At 39.8% G+C, this 27,500-nt stretch overlaps 2 protein-coding genes across 4 annotated transcripts in view; both read right to left on the reverse strand.

The window, feature by feature from the left end:
- The window catches only part of LOC137967748 (ankyrin-1-like), a 22,346-nt gene extending 19,095 nt beyond the window's left edge, over positions 1–3,251 (reverse strand). For 2 of the 3 annotated variants that reach the window (XM_068814308.1, XM_068814310.1), the window contains exons 1-2: positions 2,938–3,251; positions 1,461–1,618 (exon numbers count right to left, since the gene is read on the reverse strand). In XM_068814308.1, coding sequence (XP_068670409.1) covers positions 1,461–1,482 — 22 coding nt within the window. In that variant the 5' untranslated portion in view covers positions 1,483–1,618; positions 2,938–3,251. Of the gene's footprint in view, positions 1–1,460; positions 1,632–2,937 lie in introns of all 3 variants that reach the window. The other variant, XM_068814309.1, reaches the window with a different exon arrangement.
- Positions 3,252–18,173: 14,922 nt separating this feature from the next.
- Positions 18,174–27,500, reverse strand: part of LOC137967746 (uncharacterized) — an 85,487-nt gene continuing 76,160 nt past the window's right edge. Inside the window, exons 10-12 of the mRNA XM_068814303.1 lie at positions 24,372–24,470; positions 23,357–23,455; positions 18,174–21,296 (exon numbers count right to left, since the gene is read on the reverse strand). Coding sequence (XP_068670404.1) covers positions 19,008–21,296; positions 23,357–23,455; positions 24,372–24,470 — 2,487 coding nt within the window. The 3' untranslated portion in view covers positions 18,174–19,007. The remainder of the gene's footprint in view (positions 21,297–23,356; positions 23,456–24,371; positions 24,471–27,500) is intronic.

Raw genomic sequence — 27,500 nt, forward strand, 5'->3', positions numbered from 1 at the left:
TTCTATCTAAGCTTAGACATTTTGTTACTATTGATATTCTCAATCAGTTATATTATTCCTTAGTGTATCCTTTCCTGACGTATGGTTTGATTGCCTGGGGAAACACTTATGCCACAACTCTTAAACCTGTTGTAGTTTTGCAAGAATTTGTAAATACTATACTACTATCTGGTACCAGTTTTTTGTTGTTTTTTTCCTCTAAATGTATTTTCCTTAGATTAGTTAGATTTACTTATTTCATTATTTTAATATTTATCCTCTTGTCTATTCTATTAGTTGTGTGTGTGAGTTACAACCCAGAAAATGCAAGCAATAATTTATTGAAACTACTCAGCTCGTTTAGTTTATAACAATTAATTCGGAGTGGTTTTTTGCCTGATCAAATTAATTTACTCTGTTGTATAAAACGTTTTCTAATTTGGCAAATAAATGGATGGTTGTTGTTGTTGTTGTTGTGTATAACCAGCTTCACTGGGTACCCCTAAAGCAATGGGCGGCTAAAAATTTCAAGAAAGCAAATCAATCAGGAGCAGAATATTACCTTGCACTACTGAGTTGGAGAAACACCCCAACTGAAGGAATGACTTCCTCTCCAGCGCAGTAAATGTTCGGCCAACGCACACAAACTAAGCTGCCAACTGCTGAAATGCTGCTAAAACCTCAAACCCCAGACAAAACATCCCCAAAGCATCAAAATTAGTCAGAAAAAGGGCCAAGCAAACCTACTATTTCAACCAGAGTTCAAAGGAGCTTCCACCATTACAGAAGGGGGAGACAGTCAGAAGAGTGCCACAACCTGGAGAATGCAGTCAAAAATGGTTCAAAGGGGAACTGCAAGAGCAAGCCGATGTAAGATCCTACAACGTAAGAAAAGAAGATGAAAGAATCCTGCCGTGAAACTGGAAACACCTCCAAAGAAGTAAAGAGTCATTTATCAGCGCCATGCCCAGTGAGCCTGAATCAGAAATTTCATCTCAAAGTCAGCCAACTGCCACGAACAAATTTTAAGATCCCCAGCTATCAACAGCCATCCAGTCAAAACTGTTAGCAACAGCAGATCAAAAGGACCAGCACAAACAGCCAGAAAAACAGTTGGGAACAGCACTGAGTAAAGACCAGCCTTCGTATGAAACTTGTGACAGACCTCAACCGTCCAAGATTACCACTACTGTAGTCAGTCACAAGAGCTGGTTAGGGGTGATGTAGCAGCTCTCGTAACATATAATATTGCAATTGGCTTGCTACCCAAGCCAAAATCAAAAGACTAAAACAATTGAAACAATGACTTAGACTTAAAAACAATATAAGCTGCTTACAATACCAAACAATAGCAAGTTACGAGAGCTGTTACACAGCTGAACCCTTACAACACACCCCAAGTACATATAAAAATAAGGGCCAATGATAATTAGGTTTCAATAAAGTACTATTAGAAATCAGAAGGATACATTAGCGTGTACCTTTGTAGTTGCTTCGCTTCATTTGTGATGTTCAACTTCTTCTAATACCAAGTACATGAAACTTCTCACAGTCTCACAAATCGGAATGAAGCATAGTATAGCTAGTGAGAGAAACTTTGATGAGCTCTCGCTTGATCTTTCTCTGACAGACTTTATCACTATAAAATAGATCTGTAGAGAAACATTTTAGCAGGAGGAAAAGTCAAGTAAGTTTTAAATAACTTTACATAATTGCCACTGCTCAAGAAGCAAACAAGTTCTTATGTACACCCGTACCCTAAGGAAGAATGCAAGAAAAATATGTTGGTAATTAAACAGCTCTTGATTTTCAAATTATCACAAGCAATACATTTGACAACGGAAGGATCAGTTATCCATCGCTGTTCTTGGTAAAATGATAACTCCTTTACAAATCGTCCCTGGGTCTATAGTGTCTCAAGAGAAATCATCATACCCGGCGTTGTCAATCAATGGTTTCCGATCGATTGATTGCAATCAATACAATCAATAATAATCAATAACAATCCATTGATTGTTATTGATTGGTGCAACCAATCGATAATAATGGATACTCACACTCGGAGTCTTAATTGCTATTGATTACCATTGATTTCTATGGAAAATCATTGATTAATAATTCATTATGCAACTTTCTGGCGCGTGTTAGCGTGGGCGTGCTTCATTGGTCCCGGGCATATTTACACGTCCAGGGTAATTGGGTAATTCGATTGCGCACTTTTATCGTTGCACTTCAACCGGGATTCCCAGAACACACTTGTTACGGTGTTTGCTTGTTCCGGAGATGGCGAAGCAAGTTGAATTGTCAGTGCGCTGTGTCGTCAAGGGCTATCACGAATGCCCTTTTGAAGTGAATGTTCAAGATGTATGTTCTTGGCCTGCATGCGTATATGCAGGCAGCATGACAGTGAGCGCAGACAAAAACAATTTCCTCAACCAATTAACAAGCTGGAAGAGAGTGACACTGAAGAGACTTGAAGACAATTTTGTTCTTGTTTCGAGACGATCAGAGTATAGTAATTTAAGTGAGCTTTTAATAGTAATAAGGGGTAAAAATGCTACAAATTTAACATAAAACACAACAAATAAAGATAACTGAATGGTTTGTTCATTCATATGGTGCGTTTTATTTAAGAAAATGACAAATTTCATAATCAATAATAATCGATAACAATCGATGAAAATCAATAGAAATCGATACTCACACAACTTTAAGTCTACGATTTTTATCGATTTCCAATACCAATCGATTAATTGTTATTGATTATTATTGATTATCATTGATTTTATCGATTATCGGAAACCATTGATTGATTGATACGATGATGATGAACTTTATTAATGTGTCGAGAATCTCTAGCGCAGAGCGCTAATTGCTGACACAAAAACCGGAAGAAACTTGAGGGACTCCATTTCCAAAAACCGTTGCCAAAATGAAAATCAAAGCAGCTAAATATACCTTCTAGGGTAGCCTTAACAAACCCTGCTAGGTTTTCATCAGCGTTTCCAAGGGATAAGGACACTTCTAGTTGCAGTAGTGGAAAGGTGCCTCCAGAACCAATGAGCCGTACGATGGAGCTGGGAGCGATGTGCTTTGCATCTGAAGATCGCATTAAATTAGAATAATCCTGTAGAATTATGACAACCCTCAAATTTCAAAATGCGCTCTTTTTTTCGTTCCCTTTTGTTCCTGTTCCAATCTGCTGTAAATTTGCCGGTTTTACACCAGCTACCAGAACTTCTGAGCTTCTCGTTTGACTTCTGACTTGAACACTTGACTGATGTTGGCGGCTGGGCTCTGGGAACGAGAAGTATTTTATTCTCATCCCCAGAGCCGCCCGGCCCACTTAGCCCATCAGGTCCCTGGGTTGTGTATGGCAAGAGCCAATTACAGCAATTTTCAATTTTTGGCAGCGTTTTGCTCTGGGTCCACCAATGGCTAAGCTCCGCCATCTCCTTAACGTCATATATATATATATATATATATATCCAGAACTTTAGAGTAACGTAAATTTAAAATACCGACATAGAATCCCCTTATATCATGTTTTGTTACCTACAGTAGCAGCTGCTAAAATGTAACGCATTTACTATAGCAACCATTCAAATTTCCGTATTTAACTGCCAGCTTTACAATTTCAACAGTTCAGTCGTTAAAATTGCCTGATGAGTGTGGTACTTGTACCATACGAAACAGTTCTGAAGCATTAAACGATCATGGTTACTCGTGAAACCTAAACTTGTGTAAAGTCATATATATATATATAGATACTGTAATTATATATATACAATGTCATATATATATATATATATATTATATAGATATATAATAGTTCAATGAATGGGACTAGTCGTTTGACATTTGCCTACAGGCCTGTTTCGTGGCTTTTAAGCCTCCACGAAACAGGCCTGTAGGCAAATGTCAAACGACTAGTCCCATTCATTGAACTATTGTAACGCTCCCCCACTTGTGGGTGTAGAGCACTCTTCGTAGGATAAACTTGGACACATCATAAGGTATATATATATATATATATATATATATATATATATATATATATATATATATATATATATATATACACACACTCAGGCAGTAGATCGTTCACTGCTTTGAACATATGGGTTTTCATTTGTTTGGAACGTCTGTCAGCGAGCCTCGTCCAGTTTAGTTCCGAAAGAATATGAGAAGATCTTACATCCCAGTCAGCACCGGCTGTTATGCGAGCAGCTCTGTTTTGTAATTTTTCGAGTTTATTACTTAAGCCAGTACCGATGCCACCCTAGGCAGCCCTACAATAATCAAGATGTGGTAAAATGAGAGATTTGTAGATTGTTATGAGCACTGATTGGAGGCATAGTGGCTTAAGTTTTCTTAGAGCTGCAAGTAACCTTTTGAGACCTTTCGGTTAACCGCAGAGATATGGGGACCCCATGATAGCGTTTCATTCACCTGTATACCATCCAAGACATTTATATGAGTCAACTTTTCCCATTGAATGGCCATCAAGGCAATACGAGTTACTAAATAGTAGCCAGATTTAATTTTTGCCGAATCCCAATGAGCAAGCATTAATTTAGCTTTGAGACAACGTTAAGACTTTGGCGATTAGAATCAAGCCATTGTTTAAGGTTGCCTAAAGCCCTGGCCAAACGAAACGCAAGTCATCGCAAGTCGACGCAAGTTTTGTTACTTGCGCTGACTTGCATACCGTTTGGCCACCCACTTGCATTCACTTGCGAAGACTTGCGACGACTTGCGTTTGATTTGAACATGTTCAAATTTGGGACGCAAGTCCGCCCAACTTGCGTCTCGTTTGGCCACTCAACGCAAGTGGATGCAAGTTTTCGCAAGTCATTCGAACTTTTTTGGAAACCTTTTAGCCAATCTGATGCCGCTGTCTGAGCAGGAATCTCAAACTATTTCGCTCCTTTCGCGCTTTCATTTTGACAAGATGGCTTCTGTCACGGAGCAAAATTCGGAAAACTTAAGCCCCCGAAGAGCTAAAAGAAAACAAGGACAGGGAGTTAAAAAAACATAAGAAAAACGAAAACCATAACAGGAGACCCCTCATTTTTTCTTGATGACACCAGATATGGGAATCGAACCCGGGTCACATTGGTGGGAGGTGAGTGCTCTCACCACTCGACGTCTTTCTGCACATTTTTCCCGACATAAAAGTAGGCTGCGTAGCTGGCGGGATACTTTATTGCAGGATTATGTAAACACGCGGAAGTTAGTCGATAGTCGCATCGTTGTGTTTTGGCCGCAAGTGGAAATCCAAGACTAGTAGTCCTCATGCCAGTCGCGGCCTACACGCGGCCAAGGCAGTCGTGCTCGCGAGTGTTTAAATAATCTTGCGATAGAATATCCCTCCAGCTACGCAAGCTAAGAGTCAGCAGAATTAACGCACACTGAAAGCGGGTTTATTGAAAATGTTAATTTCTTTCTTTGCCAAACAAGAAAAAAAAAAACGTAAATAAATGAATGAATTAGTTATCAATTGATGAAATTATGGATTCCCAACATGTTAGTTTCGACTCTCAACTTGTGGTAGCTCCCCTTAATTCCAAACCCGCTTATCACCTTCCCCCCCCCCCCTCCCCTCCCCACCTCCCATTCACTTTTACTTCCCCAGGCCGGGTCATTTGATAAGAGTGCGTTCCATTGCCTTATTCTGGAATACGAACGGGAAAGTTTACTTGTACAAATTACCTATTGGAGAATTTTAATATTTTGGAATACAAAAGATACTTTTCATCTCAACAGCTTTTTCTGAAAAATCTTTCAGATATCTATGTAAATTTACGAAAAATCTACTTTGTTTAATAGTATTCCAGAATGTCAAACGAACGTGCCATAAAATAGGTCAACCTTGGAGTGGAGCATTGTGAAAAAAAACAACGAAAAAAAACCCCGCTTTCTTTCGAATTTCAAAAGTAATAGATGCTTTTTTCGTTATCCTTGTTTTTGAAAAAAGGCTTAAATTTTCTGGTTGTTAATTTTTTCTTTTTGCTTATTACCCTGTTATCAGTTAGAATATTAGCCATATTTCATCTTCACCAGGAGATCTTCTTAAAGGGGACTCTCTCACGAAATTTAGTTAAATTGAGCGACAGGGAACTGGCAGTCAAATCAAGCGAAACGTAAAAATAGTTACTTAAAACATTGAAGGAAGATTAGAATAAAACAGCAAATACGAAAGGGGTTTAGGAATGGGAAAAATTGAAGAAGATTAAAATGGATTGCAATTGGGCCTCAATTTTGAAAACTGTTCAGCTTAACAGTTTTTCAAAGTTTATCTGTGTTGTTTGTAACTTAAATTATGTATGCTCGACAGACATGTTTTTTTGTTACGAATCTTTGAGATATGTTGTTTAAAAGTAATTTCTGTGTTAACGTTAAGTCACATAGCGAGTAGGGGTGAGTTATTGGTAGCCCTCAAAAATAGCTGCATTGCCATGACACAGCACCTTTAAATACGATTTGGCTTGCACGAGTGACTTTTCTCAGTCGCGCGGGTAACAAATTCTCATGCAAAACTTGTGATTGGCTGGAAAGGTTTGGTTTTGCGGGAAAAATCAATCTAAATATAACGACTCCGTCTGTAAAAAATGACATTCCACAAGCGCAATGAAGTTGTAGGCTCTTAGTAGGTGTGTTCCTGTACCACTTCAGATTGTTAAGATTGTTGTTGTTGTGACGTCTGATAAGTAACAAAACAACAATTTCAAATAACACATATCACTTATTTATCTTGCCTTAATTTCTTAAAACGTTGACAACGCTATCCACGAGATTCATCGGTCACTCCACGTTGGATAAGCCACCCTCCAGATTGTCATTTATCCAATGAATTGTACTTGCTACCTTTCGAAGTTGAGCTGAGCTAAAGAACCGCCCCATGTCATTTCCTCTTTGAGACAGAATACCTCTTCCACATTTCACTCGTCGACTTTTTACAGGAGCACCGAACGAAAATTATTTCCAAGATGCATAATAATAGGTCAAAAACTTACATGAAAACGCTAAGGAGTTTTTTAATTTTGCTATAAAAAAAAGTGTTCCGCACCCCCAGGATGATTATGAGCAAAATTTCAGCTCCCATGCAGCTAGATAGTGAGAGAAACTCTCTGCGAACCGACCTCGTGTCACTATTTCCCAGCCAGTAAAGAACTTCGTGAATCTAAACCGTTCGCCCCAAAGGGAAAAAACTCTTCCACGGGCGTAGAGGGAGGCTGAGTTCGCTGATAAACAGTATTTAAGTCTAAACACCCATTTCAAATAGCGCTGATAAACAGTATTTAATATAAGTCTAAGAGCCCATTTTAAAACGGTTAGCTTTCAATGGGTTAATTGGTTAGCTTTCCATGGGTTCTTAGACTTAAACTCAGCCTCCTTCTACGCCCGTGGGAAAGTGTCACCCTCGCCAAAGCGGTCAAAACGGGTTTTTTTCTTTTTCAACATGCGGTAAGTTGAACCAGCGGTAAGCTTCTCGTGAACGAGTTCTCCTCCAGTCCTCCCCAGTTTCTTTTCTCATCCAGCCAGCACGGGTTGAAGTGCTAAAGATATTTCAAGTTTCCCAGCGAAAGCGTATGAAATTAGGGTGCCCCTGTTTTTACAGGATGGTTATTAGTTTGTGTAGCAAGCGTTTTCGTACAAACAAAGGGATCACGAGGGTCTTGGTTCGTACGGGATCACTTGCTATCTAAACAAGATTTCCTTCACGTGAACCAAGTGAGGAGGCTCCCACAAATCTCTCGGACTCCAGTGGCCAGATTGTGATCACCCCAAGGCCAACTGGAAGGCTGAAGAAAGGATCTCCGTCAGATTAAGGAAATGTTGAAAAGAAAATTTGTACCACAGAGAAACTGATATATATCAAACTCAACACCTAGACTGGATGCTAGTCCATTTTACCTTCCCCCATGATATGAAAGTTCCGCTTCGCAGCCTTTGATTGCTTCAATACTGTGGAAGTTTTCTTTTTTTTTTCATTTACGTTCTCGCAGGTTGAGCGGTTTGATGGCATTTTGAGGTCTTTCAGGGAAAGATGATAACCCGAGGCTTACGTTAGTTGAAAACCCGACTGAGATATTGATGGCGAATGCTTCGATGATTCGTGTCATGATGAAATGACCTTGTTCCACTTTTGTTTAGGAAGCACGCCTTGCATACGGCGAGAGCTACTGAAATTTAAACTGACCAATCAGAATTCAGCGAGCGGGAAAAACTGTGCTATCCGATGTCACGCCAATTGTTTACATTCGGATTGGTTAGATAAGTGGGCATTCGCTCAGCCTTCCCTTGTGACTCTCTTGACCGTCGCTTCTTCCAACTCAGCGTTACAGAAATGACGCATTGTTCTGACAATCAATTTGCCAGTCCTCTTTATCCAGTTTATGGATTGGGCTAGCATGTGATTAACAACCAGGATCACTTTTGAACTTTATTCTGTAGAGGAAGAAGACGTTGCTGAGTGAACATTTTTACGACGAAATCCCTTGGTTTGTTCAGCACTTTGATGTCCGATAACTGAGCCGCTCTAACGAATGTTGGGTCAATCACATTTGGTCGTCTGACCTTAGGAAGTTCTTTCACCCCTTGTTTGTGTCCACCATGATCGAACTTCAGGTGAAGCGCTATGCTGCTTTATGTCAACTTCGATGGCTTGTGATGAGCTTGCCTGCTGCCGAATTCGAAAAAATTGTTGTATTTGGGCAAGATTGGTGTTATCGGGTTGGAACTTAATAGTGAGGGGAACAATTTTTCGTTCATTTGCCGTGCCAAACAACGAACAATCCTGTTGGGTGTTCCACTTACTTGGCGAGTCTTGCACGACCAACGTCTATCAGATCTGGAGTGGAGTTTTTTTTCAATGATTACAACTTGCGATCGTTCAGCTAACAGCACTTTTTTAGTGACTCGAGGATCCAGTTCTTCTGTTTCAAAAGGAGTCGTGCATTCTTGAGCAGTTTGTTCTTCAGTGCTTGTATTTTTTCGTTTGTTCCTTGTGGCGCAAAGTAACTTTGATGATTTGAAAGGACTTGAATCTGTACAATGTACTTGAATTAGCGATTTATGGCCAGCAAGTGAATGGTACACAAAATTAGGAGAAACTGTTGGTTGAATAGACAATACTTGTAGACATAATTATCTACCCAGTTTAAGTACTAAGCTCAACAAGTTGTTTGGCTCCACAAGTTTTATTTTCAGGCCAGGTACCCGAATTCACCCAGGTACTGGTACACTACCATAGTGTTCTTTGGAAATTGAATAGCTCCTTGAACACTTTGGTTGCTTGAGAAGAAACTTGATGTGTTTGTTCTCTACATTGGTGAATGCAGCCACTAACTGTCCATTGTGGATAAACTCCGGACCAACTCTCCTTTCAATTTATTCTTTGTTCTTTGCAGGGCATCAACAATGGTGTCCCTTGTAAAATCTTAGTTTAAAGGGTTTGATAGAGTTATTTCCCATTTCATAGGGCACTTTGATTGCCAGATTGACTTTCAAACTTACCATGGAAACATAAATCAATACCAGTGAATAGACACTGAAAAGTCAGTCCCTTGACTTGTTGTTAGAAAATATTAATTAATTTAAATGCATATTGAAACATCAGTTGAGGAATTGTTTTTTTCATCCCCACTTTATGAACCTCAAATACATTGCTGCAGTTTTTTTATTGCTTGTTCATTAAATGTCTTCATCGCATCAAATTATTTAATTTTTAGGTATTGTTTCAGATCTCCATAGAGACACTATGTTTATCTAAAAACTTAACTGATTGCTTTTTGGAGCCCTTTTGTGGCATATTTAGATAGGCAGGAAATGTTCCACATTTTATGGTAAATAGTTCTGCATAGTTTTAAGGAATATTGCAGCCAAATCTAATTGAATATGAGACATTTTGTGAATTTAAAGACTATTAATATTGTTTGCACTTGTTTTAAAAGACTTAGGGTTGGCACTCAAGAGTGTTCCTTCAATAATCTTATTCTTTAAAGATTGCCTTGGGAGAACTGGATTAAGGCCAGTTTTTTCTTCTAGCTTCTTTCCCCAGTGCCCTCTGAGAATGGAGTTGATTTGGTTTTGCCCAATGTTGAAAGATAACAATGCCTAAACCAGCTGCAAGGAATACCTCATGGTGCTTTTTTACAAACACGGGCACGAGGGTGCTCGTAAGCATCTGAGCATTGTTTCGCATGCTTAAGTGTTATTATAAATAATTTATTTCTCTAAGAGAGTCTTCTTTTCGTGTCGGTCATTCAAAAATTGTTGGAGCTGTTGGATTAAAGAGGCAGAACATTCAATGAGGCCCTCCTTGGGGAGAGGGGTTCTTGTTCCCTTTAAATATTTGCTTGTGTTTCCTTGTTCCCCAAATTACTTTCAAACTTATTCCCAGATTTTTTATCCCTAAAATTTAAATATTGGTTTTCTTCCCTTGTTCACTAAAATATTTTGATATTGTTACTCTGTTCCCCAGTTCAAATAAGCCATGTTCTCTTCTTCCCCCCTACCCCTGGGAGTGCCTCTTTGATGTTGATTCTCGTATTGGCCTAATAGTAATTCACAGTAGAATTGCAAGACACGGCAAGTTCTTATTTGGGAGTGAGGGAAAAGTTTTGAATAACTTTTCGCACAATGCAAGAAACAAAATTTGACTGCACCTTCTAGATCTTACTCTTTTCGGAAATGAATCAGCTTGTTTGCATCTATCTGGCGACCTGCGGGCGGGCAAGCTCTAGAGGCTCTTCCTTAGTGAGCCTTCCGCTAAAAAACCTTTCCAAGTCTGGCTTTCCGGTGTTAGGGGCCGAGGCTTTTGTGCAAAATTCATCAGCGGCTTCCTTGCAGCTTATAACGGGATCGAGTTCCTTCGAGTAATCGTCAGTAAAACAGGGGCACCCAACGTCAATTTTCGGAAAATATCTGTTCGGAAGACGATTTGAGATCTAGAATTTTCGGAAAATTTGTTGTAAAATTTCTTGCTTGCCTGCCTCTCCTAGGATTTTCGAACATCTGAAAAATGGTATAATTGCCTATTTTTAACGGATTTTTACCCTAAAAAGGTCACCTAGAATTTTCGGGAGCCTTTTTTCTGGCTAAACTTTTCGAAAAGGTAAGTTTTGAACCCTATAATTTTCGGATCACTAGACTTTCAGCTAGGAAATCCGAACAGATGAAAACTTTTTAGGGGATAAAATTATGCCTATATCTACCGTTTAAATACTAAAATACGTTTAACAATGCTATGTTTCAGTGGTTTTAAACTATATTCTCGTTGGGTGCCCCTGGTAAAAGGTTTGTAGTGCTGATACAAATTTTTGCAACTTGAAAATGTATGTTTACACGAAACACATATCAGCTTGACAATTTTTCTTTCCCGATACCCCATTTAAAATTCACGTGAACGCTATTAATAGAGGGCCAGAAAACCATTTAAAAGATTTTGTGGGATTTTTTTTTGTCAACAGACTTGGGTTGTCGGCGAGCAGAATTCGAACGTAAGCTGTTGTGCTTTGGCTGTTATTTGTGCCGTTTTCTAACTATTTTAAGACGAATTCAGGCTGGCATTTTCGAATCAAGTGTAAGAAGACGGCAAAACCATATTGATAATGTATTTAGTTGTACTGACTTCGCGAATAAACACTTTGGTAGCGTCCTTTCGACGGGATAGATCGACAAAAACTGAAATGCCCTGTTTCCGGTGAAAGGGCAAATGATTGACAGGATAGCACGGTTTTGACTGCCGCGCGCACTGCGGGCGCGGGTTCCGTATGCAAGGCGGCCCGCAAATTTTGCTTGCATGTTATCGTGTTAGTTCATGGGACCTGGGAACAACTTCCAATCCTACAGTTCTTTCCCAGTGCCCACTCCATTTTAAAACCTCGAGCTTTCGTTTGCAGTGTTTCTATCTGGTTGCATCTCACGGTGTTTGTAGTTTTATTCAGCTCGTTCTTAAGTTTCTCGCCCTACTGGAGTACCACTCATGTAAGTTTCCACCTTTCCTGTACTGCATTGCTTTTATCTTAGCATTTGTCCTTTTCCTTTCATCAACCATGTTTTGTTCACATTTTTTGCTATCTAGTGTTTACCGTTTTTTTTTTGTCGAATTTGTGCCTGGTTGACTGACTTCGCCTCGAACGCGATAACTTGTGAGGAAAAACCATACTGTAGGGCCCCAAATGTGACAACAATGTGTAAGTTTCATATTCATGTCAATTAATTTAGGACAGCACCAGTATCACCCAGTTCGGGCCTTTAGATTTTTCGTTCGATCCTTGCTATTAAAGAGGTAGTATCATGGTAATTAGCCGCTTTATTTTGACCATAAATTTACCAAATCAATCTTCAGTGACTTTTTCATCAGCCCGACATTTTCAAGCTATAAGCAATGAACAGTTTCATCTTGGCTACGCGTAACCAAAAACACTTAAGAATGCTTTCTGTGAGCAAAAATAGCCGTTTTGAAGAAAATGTGGCCATTAATTTTCGTTTACCGTGGGAGAACAGGTCTTCTTTGCTTTCCAGATTTTTACTAGCAATCCATGTCACCGCCCCTTTAAGTAGCATTTGATCTGCCTATGATCATCTGTAGTTCAAATTTCTTTCGTATAATAAGGATCTTAATAACGCATTTTAGAGCTACAGTTATATTTAACGCCCACAAAGAGATAACTTTAAAGATGAAATGTCTATAATCAAAGTGCCAGTGTCGTTACTCGTGGATATGAAAGTTACCGCGATTGTTTAAAATTGGCAGGCTGAAGTTTTCTTTATGCATTAGTCAGTGTGATATAACAGCTGGATAATTGTGTAACAGCAAGAGGACTCTCTCTGGTATGCAACTAGATACCCAAAAAGATGCATGTATGTGAGGTGATCCCCTTTGGTGGAATTCAACCGTGTAAAATAGGTGTACTATTTCTCCAGCAGGCATAACATTACTCTTTAACACATCTATTATATAGAGCTCTACCATGTGTTTAAAGTTTCTAGCACAGGTGACGGGGTCTGTTTGAACAAGGTCTGATTTTTTTTGCCAGGTCATATTGTTAACGTCATCATGCAGGTTAGGCAAGTAGAGCAGATCCATTCAGTATTATTAACACTTTTTGCGCCAGTTAATCATTCCTGCTACAAACCTTGTGGATATGTATCACTATATTTGATACTGTTACACTTAGAGACAGATGATCTGAACCATAACTGATCACAGCAAGTGCATATATATTCAGGGCCATGTGTTATCTTATCCTGAAAAGACTGAATTACTTTTGGCATGGCATGTCTAATAGAGTCTTGACCTTGACAAATTTCAGTCTGGTTTAGACTTGAGCTCTGCATAGCTTTCCTTAAATGGTTCTGTGCTGTTTTGTTTAGTTCTCTGATACTGTATGTTCTGGATTGGACGCTTCACCCTTATGAAATGTTTTTCATATTCCCTTGATGATTCAAGCAAGCAAGGGCCCATTTACATATATCTTACCATATATCTTTGCCGTTTCGCATTGTTTTTCTTTTTGCCACTGCTTTGTAGAAACTACTACAGACACTCACATCATTTAAATTTTGGTTAAAATTAATCGATTATTACCTCTGAATAATTGTTGACATTGGTAACACTGCTGATTTCATAACATGAAATATTGTCCTTGTAATAATCTAACTGAACTGCTGAAACAGCAGTAACTCCCACCCCTCAATGGATTCATTTATATGTATTGTAACATTTAATGCATCGGAAACTGCTTGCACAAGAAGTGCATCACACCGTGTGTGTTGCCGCGACAACACACCCACAATTGCTCTGCAATGAATCCAATAAATCTTTGACGGTTGTTTCTGATGTATTCAACTCCAGCAGCATGCATGTTCATGTTATAGGAAGGACCATTACATAACTGGGAAAGAGAAGAAAAGAAGCATGAACCATTTGAGGTACATTCTAGCGCCTTTAATCTTTTCTGAGCTAATTGAGCCTGCCACAGTGCCATAGAGGGATTTCTCAGTACTGCATTAAACACTTAATGACTGGTCCCGAGGGAAACAGTTCATTTTGTTTCCCGAGAATCTCAATGTTTCCTTGAGGCGCAGCCAAGGGAAACATTGAGATTGGAGGGAAATAAAATGGACTGTTTCCCGAGGGTCCAGTCATTAAGTGATTTGTTTTATAGCACAAAAAGAAAACGTGCAACGGCAACGGCAACAGCAACGGTGGTCGACGGTCAACATTCGCAGGTAACAGTGCACTGTTACCCTCTGACGTCATAGATTTTGCACTGATGCCCACTCAGAGACTTTTGGCGGGAAACAGTTTATTGTTAGATGTCATGTGTCCTCGAAGTAACCAATGAGAGCGCACGCTGCTGGGGGAAAAATTCAGCTATATAACAAGTGTACTTGTTCCATGAGCAACAGTGCCTGGGTTCGATTAAATGTCTCCTGATATCAATAGCTTTTCTCTTGATAGACAACAACTATTATTTGTTGAATGCTTGGTAACAGATTGATCTTGAATACACAATAGAACTGACAAGTCTTTTTTGTGTTTAGGATGGTAATAACATTTAAATGAAAATTAGAATCTCCTACTCTCGACGATTTGTTACGTCTGAGTTGCGGTCTAGGTTTAGACATTCTTACTGCAATATAATATTGTTTTCCAAAAGCAAGAGATAAACACTTTCTCAACTCAGACGAGCTCGGTTCGTTCTTCTTTAATGCACCATACACTATCTAATTACCTTGTCTTTATAAAACAAGCTCGACGTTAGCTCTATCGCAGGAGATTGGTACGGATTCCTCATGAGTTTCCTTACATAATCAATGACCGAGTTCGCACACAAGTACTAGTGTCTGGAAGCATGGGTTGCTTGGTTGCCTCACTGTTTTTCATGTTACTGATGTTGTTCAAGTTGGATTCATATGACTTTGATGACTCATAGCTTGCAGAACTTCGTGACAGCTTTAATAAACATTGGTATAATGTTCTTCGTCTCGTGCAGAGGTCACGTGTTCACGCACATACGCAAATATGAATCGTTGAAAGAAGCTGTCGCTTTTTTGTCAAATTCAAACCGAGGATGACCGAAGGTTTTCGGTCGAAACGTCTTTACCAAGTTTTTTGAGAACGTCGTTTGACGTTCAAATAAGTCAGTGTCCAACATTTCTTATAGTCATTATGCAAATTCCTGACTGCAATTTCAGCATATTTCGTTTAAACATTGGTATACTTTCATAGCTTCGATGTCACTTTCCAAATGGAAGTCACCTTCCAAATGGAATTTATTATTCCCCCCTGAGCAATCCCCTAAGATTGACAGAGACTGTCTTCTCACCATGTGCCTGTCGATTGCATTTCGACATGTGTATTAAAGTCTACGAGTTGGTAAGTGAAAGGCGGCGCACAATTAATTGCACCAATGTGTACTTGTTCAGGATCTTTTGCTTCACATTCGAAGGACGCCATTTCTTTAATTCTTCAGTCTCTTGCTTCTAAATGCAGCAGAAGGTGCTCAAACACTTACGTATAAAAGCCACAAACAGCAATGGCGGCGCACAAACTAGCGAACAGGAAGTCACAGCTTTCTAAGCTCTGTTGTGATTATCCATCCTGATTGGCGAACTAGATCGAACTTCCGGTTACGCAGGAGTGACAATTTAATTTGCATAAAGATTCTCACCACTCGTGGATATATCCAAGAGTAAAAAGGAAAGTTAAAGCCTGCTACGGGCCTAGTGGCCCATCAAGCCGGCGCTTATCTCCGGTTACTATAGCATGAAGCGACTAGGTATATTTCTACTCCCAACTGGATGGGATGCTAGTCCATCGCATGGTTTCCCCCAGCATTACATTTGCCGGTACCCATTTATACACCTGGGTGAAGAGACGCACTGTGAGAGTAAAGTGTCTTGCCCAAGAACACAACACAATGTCCCTCGAACCAGGACCACTCGATCCGGAGTAGAGCTCACTAACCGTGAGGCCACCGCGCCTCCCAGATGAAATGTCTATACCAAGCGGCAGGTACAAAATACAGGTCACAGGTCACAGGACATTGATTTACCAATACAGAAAGTATCCTAAACATTCATAAAAGCTAACTTTAGGCTAAGGTTACCTTTTATGAATATTTAGGATACTTTCTGTATTGGTAAAAAAACTTGGATTAAGAAGATCCACATACCTAACTTGCGACAGCAAATGAATGCAGCTAGAACAAATATTGTTATAGCTTCCCACAAAAAAGAAACAAAGACGGCTGCGAAGCCCGCTTTATCCATTGTAAGCGTGATTAACTGGGGCCAGAATGATAATAATAATAATACTTTGGAATTTACATCATCCTAGCGTTGACAAATAAACGGCAACCAGTGAGAGCTGGTAAGGAGTTAATAAAGCTGTTGCTTTACTTGCACGGTGTACGAAGGAATACAAGAATTCTGTTTTATGCACCGATATTACCATTCGGAACTGGGGTTTATGTGCCCTGTTGAAGGATGTGAACATGCTTGCACTTATCTGGACAATTTAAGCAATTGTCTCTTGCAGCAGACACTTGAAAAATTCTGATGGCTTCAACGGGATTCGAACCTATGACCTCTGTGATGCAGGTGCAATGCTCTACGATGCCGCATTGATTCGTCGAGTTTCAGTTCATGGGAACAAATGACCTGCTCCCCACTGTGTGGCTTCATAGCTCAGTTGGTAGAGCATCGCATCGGCATCGCGGAGGCAGAGGTCAGGTGTCTGCTATAAAAGACAATTGCTTAAATTGTCCATGGAGATAAGTGCGAGGATCACTTCTCTATTTTGTCTATAACTCACACTTCAAACATACATTTCCTTTCTTCAGAGAAAGAAAGTGATGACTGGTTTGAACGAGATTCATCGCACTCAGACTGCATTGGTAAGAGAGACAGGCTTCTTGCACAGTGGTCAGCTGTTTTTACAACTATACGAAACATTTCAGCACAAATTTCGATCAGGTGAGGTTTCACGGGTACAAGTTAATATAAATTAACGGTTTGTCCCATGCAGTTTCATTCCCACCCCTGCACGAGACCGCCATAAACAAGTCCCCACCCCACCCCGTAATTAAGAACTTGAACTTGAACTTGAACATGGACATGCCCAGGTTAATAGCAGCTGGTATAACTGAAAACCTTCTTCTCCTTAACAAAGGATAAATATTGTAAATAATTGCATTTCAAAAGCAGAAAGGAGGTTGTCATGAGCAACAAGTTACAAAGTTCATTCAAAGACTATTTGCGACTTGATCGGATTTTTAATGAAAGTCTGGTCTGGTCTGGATATTTATTTACCATCGGATTTACAGAGTCGCTCGTACCAAGCTAATTTCTCCTAGCACTCCCCACTACAACATTGACAACACACCAGCGAAAGACCAGGCCACAACACCAGGAAGTACGTGCCCTACTCTTTACGATTAGTGCGTGGGCTCTTTTCAGCCTAATACCATCGGTTCCATGAGTGAAGATGCAGGAGACGGGACCTACGGTTTATCGTTCTTATCCGAAAAGACTAGAACATCTAACCATTTGCAGATGTCATTGCAAAGACATTGAGTTCTCCTCAGTTATTGAAAAAAAACAAACATCCAGCTGAAGGTTGGTCCGGTCTGGGGCTCGATTCCAGAACTTCCCGCACAGTAGCCTGAGCTAACCGGTTGGCAGTAAGGTCAAAGCATCTACCTGGCTAGGGTAATTTTTAATCTTTTATGTTTTGGTGGATTCCCCCGAATGTTTCAAGTCTCTGATCTGGAACTTGACTCAGAGTATCGTAACAGAGTTGTGAGTTCCAAGCCTGTCAAAGAATACTTACTGATGAAACCAAGGTATCAAAAGTTCGTAAAACGAACAAATTTCTCCGCCCATTAGACCTAAAATGTAATTCCGTAACATTCATTCTTAATTAGTATAATCCGTTCATTTTTCGCCCTAAAGTCTATTTCTTATTCAGGTATGTATACTTGAAGGCGTTTTGAGGTAAACGTTTGGAGGAATTGGCTCAAAAAGTACGGAGAAGGGAGATTTAGCCCGACCAAACTCAAGGGAAACTTAAACGTCCTAGCGACGCAATGGCACGCTAGAGCGACAGCAAACAAAAAAATAAAAATTGAGAATAGTCACGAGAATTTAATTCAGAGACACGGTGTTGTGCACCATATAGCACTAGAGCAGTATTGAGCAGCAGCACCCTTGACACATTATTCGCAGATTGGGGAGAGATGTGATGGTCTGACGGCATGGGAAGGCCTAGTGAATATGCAGACTGAAGGAAACAACAAAGAGAAAGGTATCCACATATCACACCATGTAAACGTGCAACAGTGTAGAGCGAGACGAATATTAACGGCAGACAGACAAATGGACAGAAAATATACTACAGCGCATTAAATGCATCTTTGTTCTCAAAGTTAAGGATTAACTTCACTCGGGTCTCAGAAGTTAATAAAGGAGCATAAATCTATGCCACCTATACATTTTAAACAGTTTCCTTGAACGTTCAGGGTGGCTGTGCGGTTGATAATTGTAACGTCTCCCTATTTGACTCAAAGGCGGCGCAGGGCCATTACATGATCGAGGGGCAAAGTATTCCACACCATTTCCACACAGCTATTTATGACCCCTAATTCCAATGGGTTGGTATTCGTGCGATTGAGTTGAAGGTTAGGGTCTACTATATCTGATGTTTGTTTGTTTTGTGTCCATTGTTTTCTTCAACCAATCTAATCTGTGGCTTTAGTATTCTATGTGTACCTGAAAGAGCGCATAGGCCAAACCAAATTTCTCAGCTGCTTGATGTGGCACCTTGTTTGAGGACGAAGCTCCGTAAGACTAAGACATACACTTCCGATGAATTTAAGATAAAGATATCAGCGAATATGACCAATCCATATATTTCAACCCACGAAATTAGCATTGTTAAAAAAGTGACAAAAAGTCTCTTTCTCGGTAAAGTGATCACAAGTATGCTCATTCCGTGACGCACATTCACATTAGCTTGCACCTTGTTTGTTCTTTTTTTTGGCTTCTTTAGTCATTTCCGGTTGTTGTGTAACTAGAGCTTGTGACTCTTCCTCGCGTGAAGATAACTCTTTTTTCTTCTTTATTAAGACCTCTTTGCGCTGCCAATTGTCTACAGCCTTTCGCGCAGCCTCTTCTAAGCTTTTGACGCTGTCCCAACGTAGTAAAGAAGTTTTGGGCTTGACATCATGTAATGTCTTCATCGGCTCAACCCATGATACTTCTTTTACTTTAGTGACCCGTCTGAGGGGAAATCTCTGCTGAATATCACGAGGGGTCTCTCCACTGTAGTTCCTCGGGTTGATATTGCATCCGGATTTAATCAACAACTGTGAAATGTCAGAAAATCCATAGAGAGCGCATAGATGAAGAGGAGTATTTCCCTCGGCCTCGTCTGGCAAATTCACAATCGCCTTGTTTTCAAGCAATAGCTTGACGAGAGGTACGTCCTTTTGGGTGACTGCTTTATGAAGAAGGGTTTCTCCCGAGTAGTCTACAAAATTCACAATCGCCTTGTTTTCAAGCAATAGCTTGACGAGAGGTACGTCCTTTTGGGTGACTGCTTTATGAAGAGGGGTTTCTCCCGAGTGGTCTACAAAATTCACAATCGCCTTGTTTTCAAGCAATAGCTTGACGAGAGATACGTCCTTTTGGGTGACTGCTTTATGAAGAGGGGTTTCTCCCGAGTGGTCTACAAAATTCACAATCGCCTTGTTTTCAAGCAATAGCTTGACGAGAGGTACGTCCATTTGGGTGACTGCTTTATGAAGAGGGGTTTCTCCCGAGTGGTCTACAAAATTCACAATCTCCTTGTTTTCAAGCAATAGCTTGACGAGAGGTACGTCCTTTTGGGTGACTGCTTTATGAAGAGGGGTTTCTCCCGACTGGTCATTAAAATTCACAATCGCCTTGTTTTCAAGCAGTAGCTTGACGAGAGGTACGTCCTTTTGGGTGATTTCTTTATCAAGAAGGGTTTCTCCCGACTGGTCTTTAAAATTCACAATCGCCTTGTTTTCAAGCAGTAGCTTGACGAGAGGTACGTCCTTTTGGGTGATTGCTTTATCAAGAAGGGTTTCTCCCGAATGGTCTTTAAAATTCACAATCGCCTTGTTTTCAAGCAGTAGCTTGACGAGAGGTACGTCCTTTTGGGTGATTGCTTTATCAAGAAGGGTTTCTCCCGACTGGTCTTTAAAATTCACAATCGCCTTGTTTTCAAGCAGTAGCTTGACGAGAGGTACGTCCTTTTGGGTGACTGCTTTATGAAGAGGGGTTTCTCCCGAATGGTCTTCAAAATTCACAATAGCCTCATTTTCAAGCAATAGCTTCACGAGAGGTACGTCTTTTTGCTTGACTGCTTTATGAAGAGGGGTTTCTCCCGAATGGTCTTCAAAATTCACAATAGCCTCGTTTTTAAGCAATAGCTTCACGAGAGGTACGTCTTTTTGCTTGACTGCTTTATGAAGAGGGGTTTCTCCCGACTGATCTCGAATATTCACATCTGCCTTGTTTTCAAGCAATAGCGTGACGAGAGGTACCTCCTTTTGGGTGACTGCTTTATAAAGAAGTGTTTCTCCTGCCTTGCTTCTCAGTTTGGTGTGAAATCCAGCATTAACAAGCAACTGTGAAATGCTGAAGAAGCTTTGACGAACAGACAACAACAGCGGCGCATTTCCCTCATTGTCCTGAATATTCACGTCAGCTCCATGCTCCAAAAGCAGTCCAGTCACCACATAATTATTGCTAGAAGCTGCAGAAAGCAAAGGTCCCTGTTTACCTGGGGCTGTTTGAGCATTTACGTCTGCCCCAAGATCAATCAGGGTCTTGGTTAACACACCAGAGGACATCCCGCTCGCCAACAGCAATGGTGTGATGTTGCTCTTTGCAGCGACATTGACATCAATACCATCATTCAAAACGAGCTCAATCACCTTTTCTACATCACCGCTCTTGGCGCACGAGTGCAGCTCATTTAGTGTTTCATCAATCTCAACCAATCTTTGGTACAGTGTTTCAATATCAGCATGACCTGGTTTTCTGCAATCAAGGGCTGATAGAATATCAACTGCTGATTTGCTGCGGAAAATGGACGCGTTATTACTTATTGTTTGAGATTTCATCTCTTCCACAAAGTTCTCTAGATAGGTGCTTGCTTTATAAACACTTTCATAGTCTCCTTGTAAGACAGCTGCCTGTAGTAGATTAAATCCTGAATGGCTGTCCGTACGCAATAAAGCCCTTTTTGTAGATGTCCTGAGACTGAGCTGCAACAAAACGTTGCAAGCATCAATTAACTTCGTAAAGACAGTATTACGCCAAGGATAACGAGGCCCATGGAAGCTTTTCCTTTGAATTAGACTTTTTGATAAAAGCCCCCTCTACCTCCTTTGGGACATTTATGCATCTCAGTTGACCATCTCTATTTTAGTTAGGAAAATGGTTTGAGTTTGGTTGAAAAACCAGTTTACAGTTTTCGTATTTTAGTGACGTATTTACATTCGGCGGAACTAACCTGCAAGAGGCAGTGACAGAATGTAAATATTAGTGAACTTAAGCGCGTGCGTTTTTGAGACGCGGACGGAACCGGAAGAGAAAAGCTTAGAGAAAGCCTTAGTTAAAGCCTTAGTTAAAGACCTTTTCAGTTGTTTTGCCTCATTCAAGGTGACCAGTTGCTAACCCTGTGTACAATAGTACAATGGGTCATTTGCAGCTGGCGATCACTTGGTACAAAAACCGCCATACTGGAGAGCAAATTGAGCACTAGGTTATCTAAAACAAAGAAAATTTCAATTACGTTGGTTTGGTTTAGATGTTCCTGTGTGCAATTTGCTCTCCAGTACGGTGGCTTTTGTACCATGTGATCGCCAGATGCAAAGGGCCCATTTGCTAACCAGACGTGTGGACATGAGAACTGTTTGACTAATATCCGGAGGAGGTCATAGAAGTAAGTGTGCAGATAATTTTACTGGGTCGTTTCTTGTAATTTTTCTATTAATTTTCTACATTTGTAAGGCCGCGCATTTACGGACCTTTTACTCTACATTTCAGATCGAATTTGTTGTAATTTATTACAATACGATTCTCATCTTCTTATTTGGCGTCTTTGGTCAACGGAACGAGGGTTTTGAACTGTTACAGTTCTAGCGTCCAATAGACAGCTAATGTGCCGTGTTGAGGTTGGACTGTTGTAATGTACTCATCTCAGCTCTCGAACTTTGAAAAGTTTTTTTTTACTAACTTAAGGCTTTTTTGTTGATTAAAATGCACCTAAACTCAAGTATCTTTCGTTCCTTATATAAATCAATATATAATTCAATCTGCTTTCGTCGCTCTTGTATTTCATTTATAGTCGTAAGTTAGGGAGGGAGCTCATGGTTTCTTTCCTCGCCGGGACAAAAATTTCTTATATTCGAGTGATAAATATTACTTCAGATCCTTTAACCTTATACATATGTGCAACGTTTTTAAGATTGCCTTTCTTTTCTTTTTTTTTTCTGAAAATATAAATAAATGAAATGAATGAAAATGAAAATGAAAATGTCAGCATTGTTGCCCAGAATTTCGCTTTTTCTGTGCCGTGCAAGCCACGTAAACTTGGCAGAACTAGCAGTAATTTGGACCCACGTCCGTGATGTGAGAGCCATGGGTCTATTCTTGATTTTTCGTCACAAACTGCTTTGCATTCCTGCAATTTGTGACGTAAAATCGTGAATAGACCCATGCCTCTCACGTCACGGTCGTGGGTCCAAATTACTGCTGGTTTTGATAACTTCGCGCATCTTGCCCGGCAGATGAGAAGAGAAATTTTGAGGTGAGAATGTAAAACATGTTTGCTTTTTTGCGGGGAGATTAATATAATTGCCAAAAAATATTTGAGTTTAGGTGCACTTTAAGGTTTGTTTATCTTGTAATCACCTCTCTCTCCCAGAGGTTGATGCGCCTTAGTTTTGTAAGTTATTTAGACAGCAGCAAACACTCAGGCTCTCAGCTCGAGCTGCGCACTCATTCCTGGGTACGAATCGTGAATATAGATAGGGAAAAATAGTCTCTTACATCTAATACGCCCTACACTGACAATATGGCCTGACGATAAAAAATGCTCCAGGGGAATACAAGCGGTTTTTATGGAATTTAGTGCACTAAATTTATTTATTGAAGCTAACTTGGCATTGCTTGCCCTACTCCACCCAACACCCTACTCCACCCCCCTAAAAAGACACAACAAGAAAGATAGAGACAGCAAATTAATTCCGCGCAAAATTCACCTTCTTGTCTTATTGCCTTAAGTATTTCTCGCAAGATGGACAAATTTTAAATAACTTACTGGTTGCTGAAGACTTGGTTTTGCATCGTGGTCCAGGAGCAGCTGAATTATTGACTGATGATTGCAGCGTTCAGCTTTCTGCAGAGGAGTGAACTGAAACTAAAGAAGAGAAAGAGAAGTTAATCCGCCACTTGAATGGTTTTATTCACTCTTGTCTTCCTTTTAATGATTATTTCATGCATTTGCATTATTTGAGAACTGCAGTAGTACTATGGGACCGTATAAGCCACTTTTGAACTTGGCTTCTGATTGGTCCATTCAAATTTTTAATGAGATGCACCGGTCTCTCATTGATTGAAATGCTTATGACGCATCGGCCTATGGTTATGACATCACGGCGGCGGCCATCTTGTGGACCTTTCACTCAGGAGCGAGGCGATACCGATGTTTATTTCTTTGTGGACTTTGACCCCAAGCTCTTAACTAATCAGAATCCTCCCTTTCACGTGTGCACGTGATAATGGCCGCCACCGTGACGTCATACCCATTTCAACCAATCAGAGGCCGATGCATCTCATTAAAAATTTGAATGGACCAATCAGAAGCCGAGTTCAAAAGTGGCTTATACGGTCCCATAGTACTACTAACTGCAGTGGCAGGGTTCACTCGATACTATACATGTAAATATTCTTCATTCCTCAAATAATTGCGACATGAACGATAACATCATCTCACCGAACCTGCGAACTTTTGAAAGAGCTAAGAACACAGTAAAGCCTACGGCCTCACCGGATAAGACCCTCCTATCTGTATAATTTTTTTTATATCCTTCCAATAATACTACGCCTCATCCAAAGTTAATGGGAAATGGTCTAAGGGTGCATTGAAGATCAACTGAAGACTCACTAAATATGCTCACATCGGCAAGTTTACGGCTGCCAATGATCATAAATATGACAGCAATTTTTATACTTAAAATGACGTTCTTATGTGTCATTGTGGTACTTAGTGAAAAGTAGTAGCAATAGGCTAAGAGGGACATCAACTGGGAGTCAACTCTTGTCTTCCTTCTTACCCTGTCTAAGGCATTGACATCTGCATTATGATCTAGCAAGAGCTTGACTACAGATTCATGTCCATACCAACAGGCAAGGTGCAGCGGTGTTAACAAAAACTGGGGAAAGAAAACAATGTAAAACCAAGATATAAATTCTGGTGTCCAGCTCTGCGTGAAAGTGATGATAAGCAACATTGCTAAGAGAACGCAATTTGGGCTTCACCCACATTCACTTTGTTATGATCTCACTAGCAAACTCGTGTGAAAGTTAAAGGAAGATGATCAGGGCCATGGATTGTAAGTTTTAATACTGCCAAGTGTTGCCCTTTCTGACCGTCTTTTAAGGAATACATGTAAGTATGTTCTAACCCCACGCACAAATGGCTAAGCAACCTTGGGCTAGATAGTATATTTATTCAGTGAGTTATGCAGAAACTTAACTGAAAATAAGATACTAATACAAATCTCTTGAAGAACCTGATCTCTTTCATCAACATTTGCACCATTCTTCGGGTGCGTGTTGACCTCCTCATATTGTCCATTGATTGACGCCCTGTGAAGAGCACTTCTAGATACCTAGTGAAACAAAATGTAGAAAATTAACACAGTGTTATCTCTCCAAACAAATGAAATAGTCTTGTGATCAAATACTACATATTAACTGACCTGTACTATTGTTTCGTAGAACATTCTTGCAAGGTACATTAATTTTTCAACATGACTACGTGGTAAAAGTCGACAGATGCCAGTTTAGAATTTCAAGGCCTCAGACAGTGCCAATGAAAAAATAGAAGCACTGTTTTGATAAACATCGGTAAAAACAGCTGGACTACTTTATAAACAACAGAGTTAAGAACAAGATAATAATGCTAAGTTAATCTGCAATCAATGTGTCCATGGTCTCCCTTGTAACAAGATTAAAACGATGAAAATGTTCCTTTTATGCTGTCGTGGGAGTCTGCAATGAAGGGACTGATCTCCACACACTAGTATTCTTAAGTTTCAGTTTGGCTGGGGATTTGAACACTGTCAAAGGTAATGAGATTCTAAGGTGATTACATTCCTGGTAAAAATCCACCTTGGTTACAGACCAGTTTTGCTTAAAACAGTTTTTTTTTTTTTTATGGCGAACTTACTTTCGCCTTTCCCATTCTCATAGCACAGCTCGTGTCCTGTTCCTTGACCTGATGACAAACAAAAAATAATGCAAATATCTTGACACAAGGAATGCATCCATGACTTCAAACTGGTATTAAATGCTTTTCTGTGACCTTGTCAGGGTTAAAGGAAACTTCATAGAACACGTAACGTCAACTTGATCTCCTGGCAAATCAAACTCAGTTTGAGTTACCTACCGGTATTCTAAATTATTTTGATGCACTTATTAAGAACATAATGCCTGTCACACATGTGGCCTCTCTTTATTACTGGTAGAACCTAACACTAACACTTATGAGAACACTACAATCCATTTCCCTAATCAGAAGTGAGGGAGCACTTTTCAACAAATACACACCCCCAAATTTTTCACAATGTCAATTGTGAAGTCATTTTCAACTTATTTTGCCAAAACGTTTCATTAAGCTAATTCACATTCTCCTGTACTTTCATTCTCTTTCGTATAATGCTCCGCCCTGTGGGGTTCAGATTGCATTTTCCTCGGCTTGGTACCAGGTCAGCACGGTTCAAAGGTCTTTGTTATGCAAATAATTAAGTACAGTATTAAAGGACCATGTGGCCTTTCACAAAGTGTCCTTTTTTCGTGTACTACAGTAGCCAGGTCATCATGCCAAAGGACCAGACCAATTTGACTGTGATTTCGCAGTCTGCACACAGCTATCCTCAAGTAGGTGGATGTTTAGCAAATTGTTATTCCATTTGGAGCGATCTCACGTCTGATAGCATGGTTGCTTTAGCTGTACTTACGCCCTAGTTTTGCAGTCATACTGCTTTTGTTGCAAAATTAAAGTACTCATTAGACATTTTATCTTGTTGGCGTTATTTTCGCGCTCAAATGTCTCCTGAATTATGCAATCTGAACCCAGCAGGGAGGAGCATTATATGAAGGAGAATAAAAAACTAAACAAAGGTTACTTACCTGCAGGATAATTGTGATTCTCCTAGTATAATGCGCAGCAGCAGCTAGGGGTTCAGATCCCTCCCTTCTGTCAATTTGCTCTTCTCATATTCAGCTTCCCATTGTACTTTATTTGCATAACAAAGATCTTTGAACCGTGATGACCTGGCACCAAGCGGAAGAAAATGCAATCTGAACCCCTGGTGCTGTGCATTATACTAGGAGAATCAATTATCCTGCAGGTATAAAGTAACCTTTGTTTCTTTCCCTCAATGCCATAAAAAACTACATTTGATTTAGGATGTGAAGAAAGCCGACAAGGAACCTTCAATACCAATTACTTCAAGCTGAATAGAATTTTTCATCAAGATATACAATCTAAGACGTTGGAAGAATCAAGAATATCACGAACAACTCTGAAGAGACTCAATTACCACAAAAATTAATGATTTGGAAATGATGATTGTATGGAAAAATTTAATAGTGTTCCAAACTGGAGTTGGAACCTTTAAATTCTTGGCAAAAACCATGAAGATATACATGTAAAGTTTTAAAAGAAATCGATAATAGGGGCCATAAATCAGAATTTATTTCATATTCATTTACATGCAAAGGCATAACAAGACTCTTGGAACGTAAATGAATGCCAATGAAGAGCTTTTCCACAAGATTGTCCTTTCAGAACAAATAGAAATGTATCTTTGTGAGGGATATACATTTTCATGGCGGTCAACGCATAAAACGCCAAACCTCCAAATCCAAACTGCAAGACTGAGGATACCATTTTGTTACACCACTTACAGTATACAAGTTTCATGCATGCCAGGATAAAAATAAACATCCGTTTTTTTCCTTTTGTTTGTTCGTTTGGGTTCTTTTTTTGCATTCTAAAGATTTAATCTTTCGCTTTTTCAAAATTATGTATATTTTTCTTTGCACACATACCCATGCATTTTTAAGAAAATTATTTAGATTTTAATACTTCCTGTTATCAAATAATGCAAGGAACTTACAGCCGTGTAATCTGCAGATGTATTTATTTCACTTGTGCTGGATCTCTGATTAAGTAA

The sequence above is a fragment of the Montipora foliosa genome, chromosome 8 (assembly GCF_036669935.1).
Source record: "Montipora foliosa isolate CH-2021 chromosome 8, ASM3666993v2, whole genome shotgun sequence".
In the NCBI taxonomy this organism is placed as follows: domain Eukaryota; kingdom Metazoa; phylum Cnidaria; class Anthozoa; order Scleractinia; family Acroporidae; genus Montipora; species Montipora foliosa.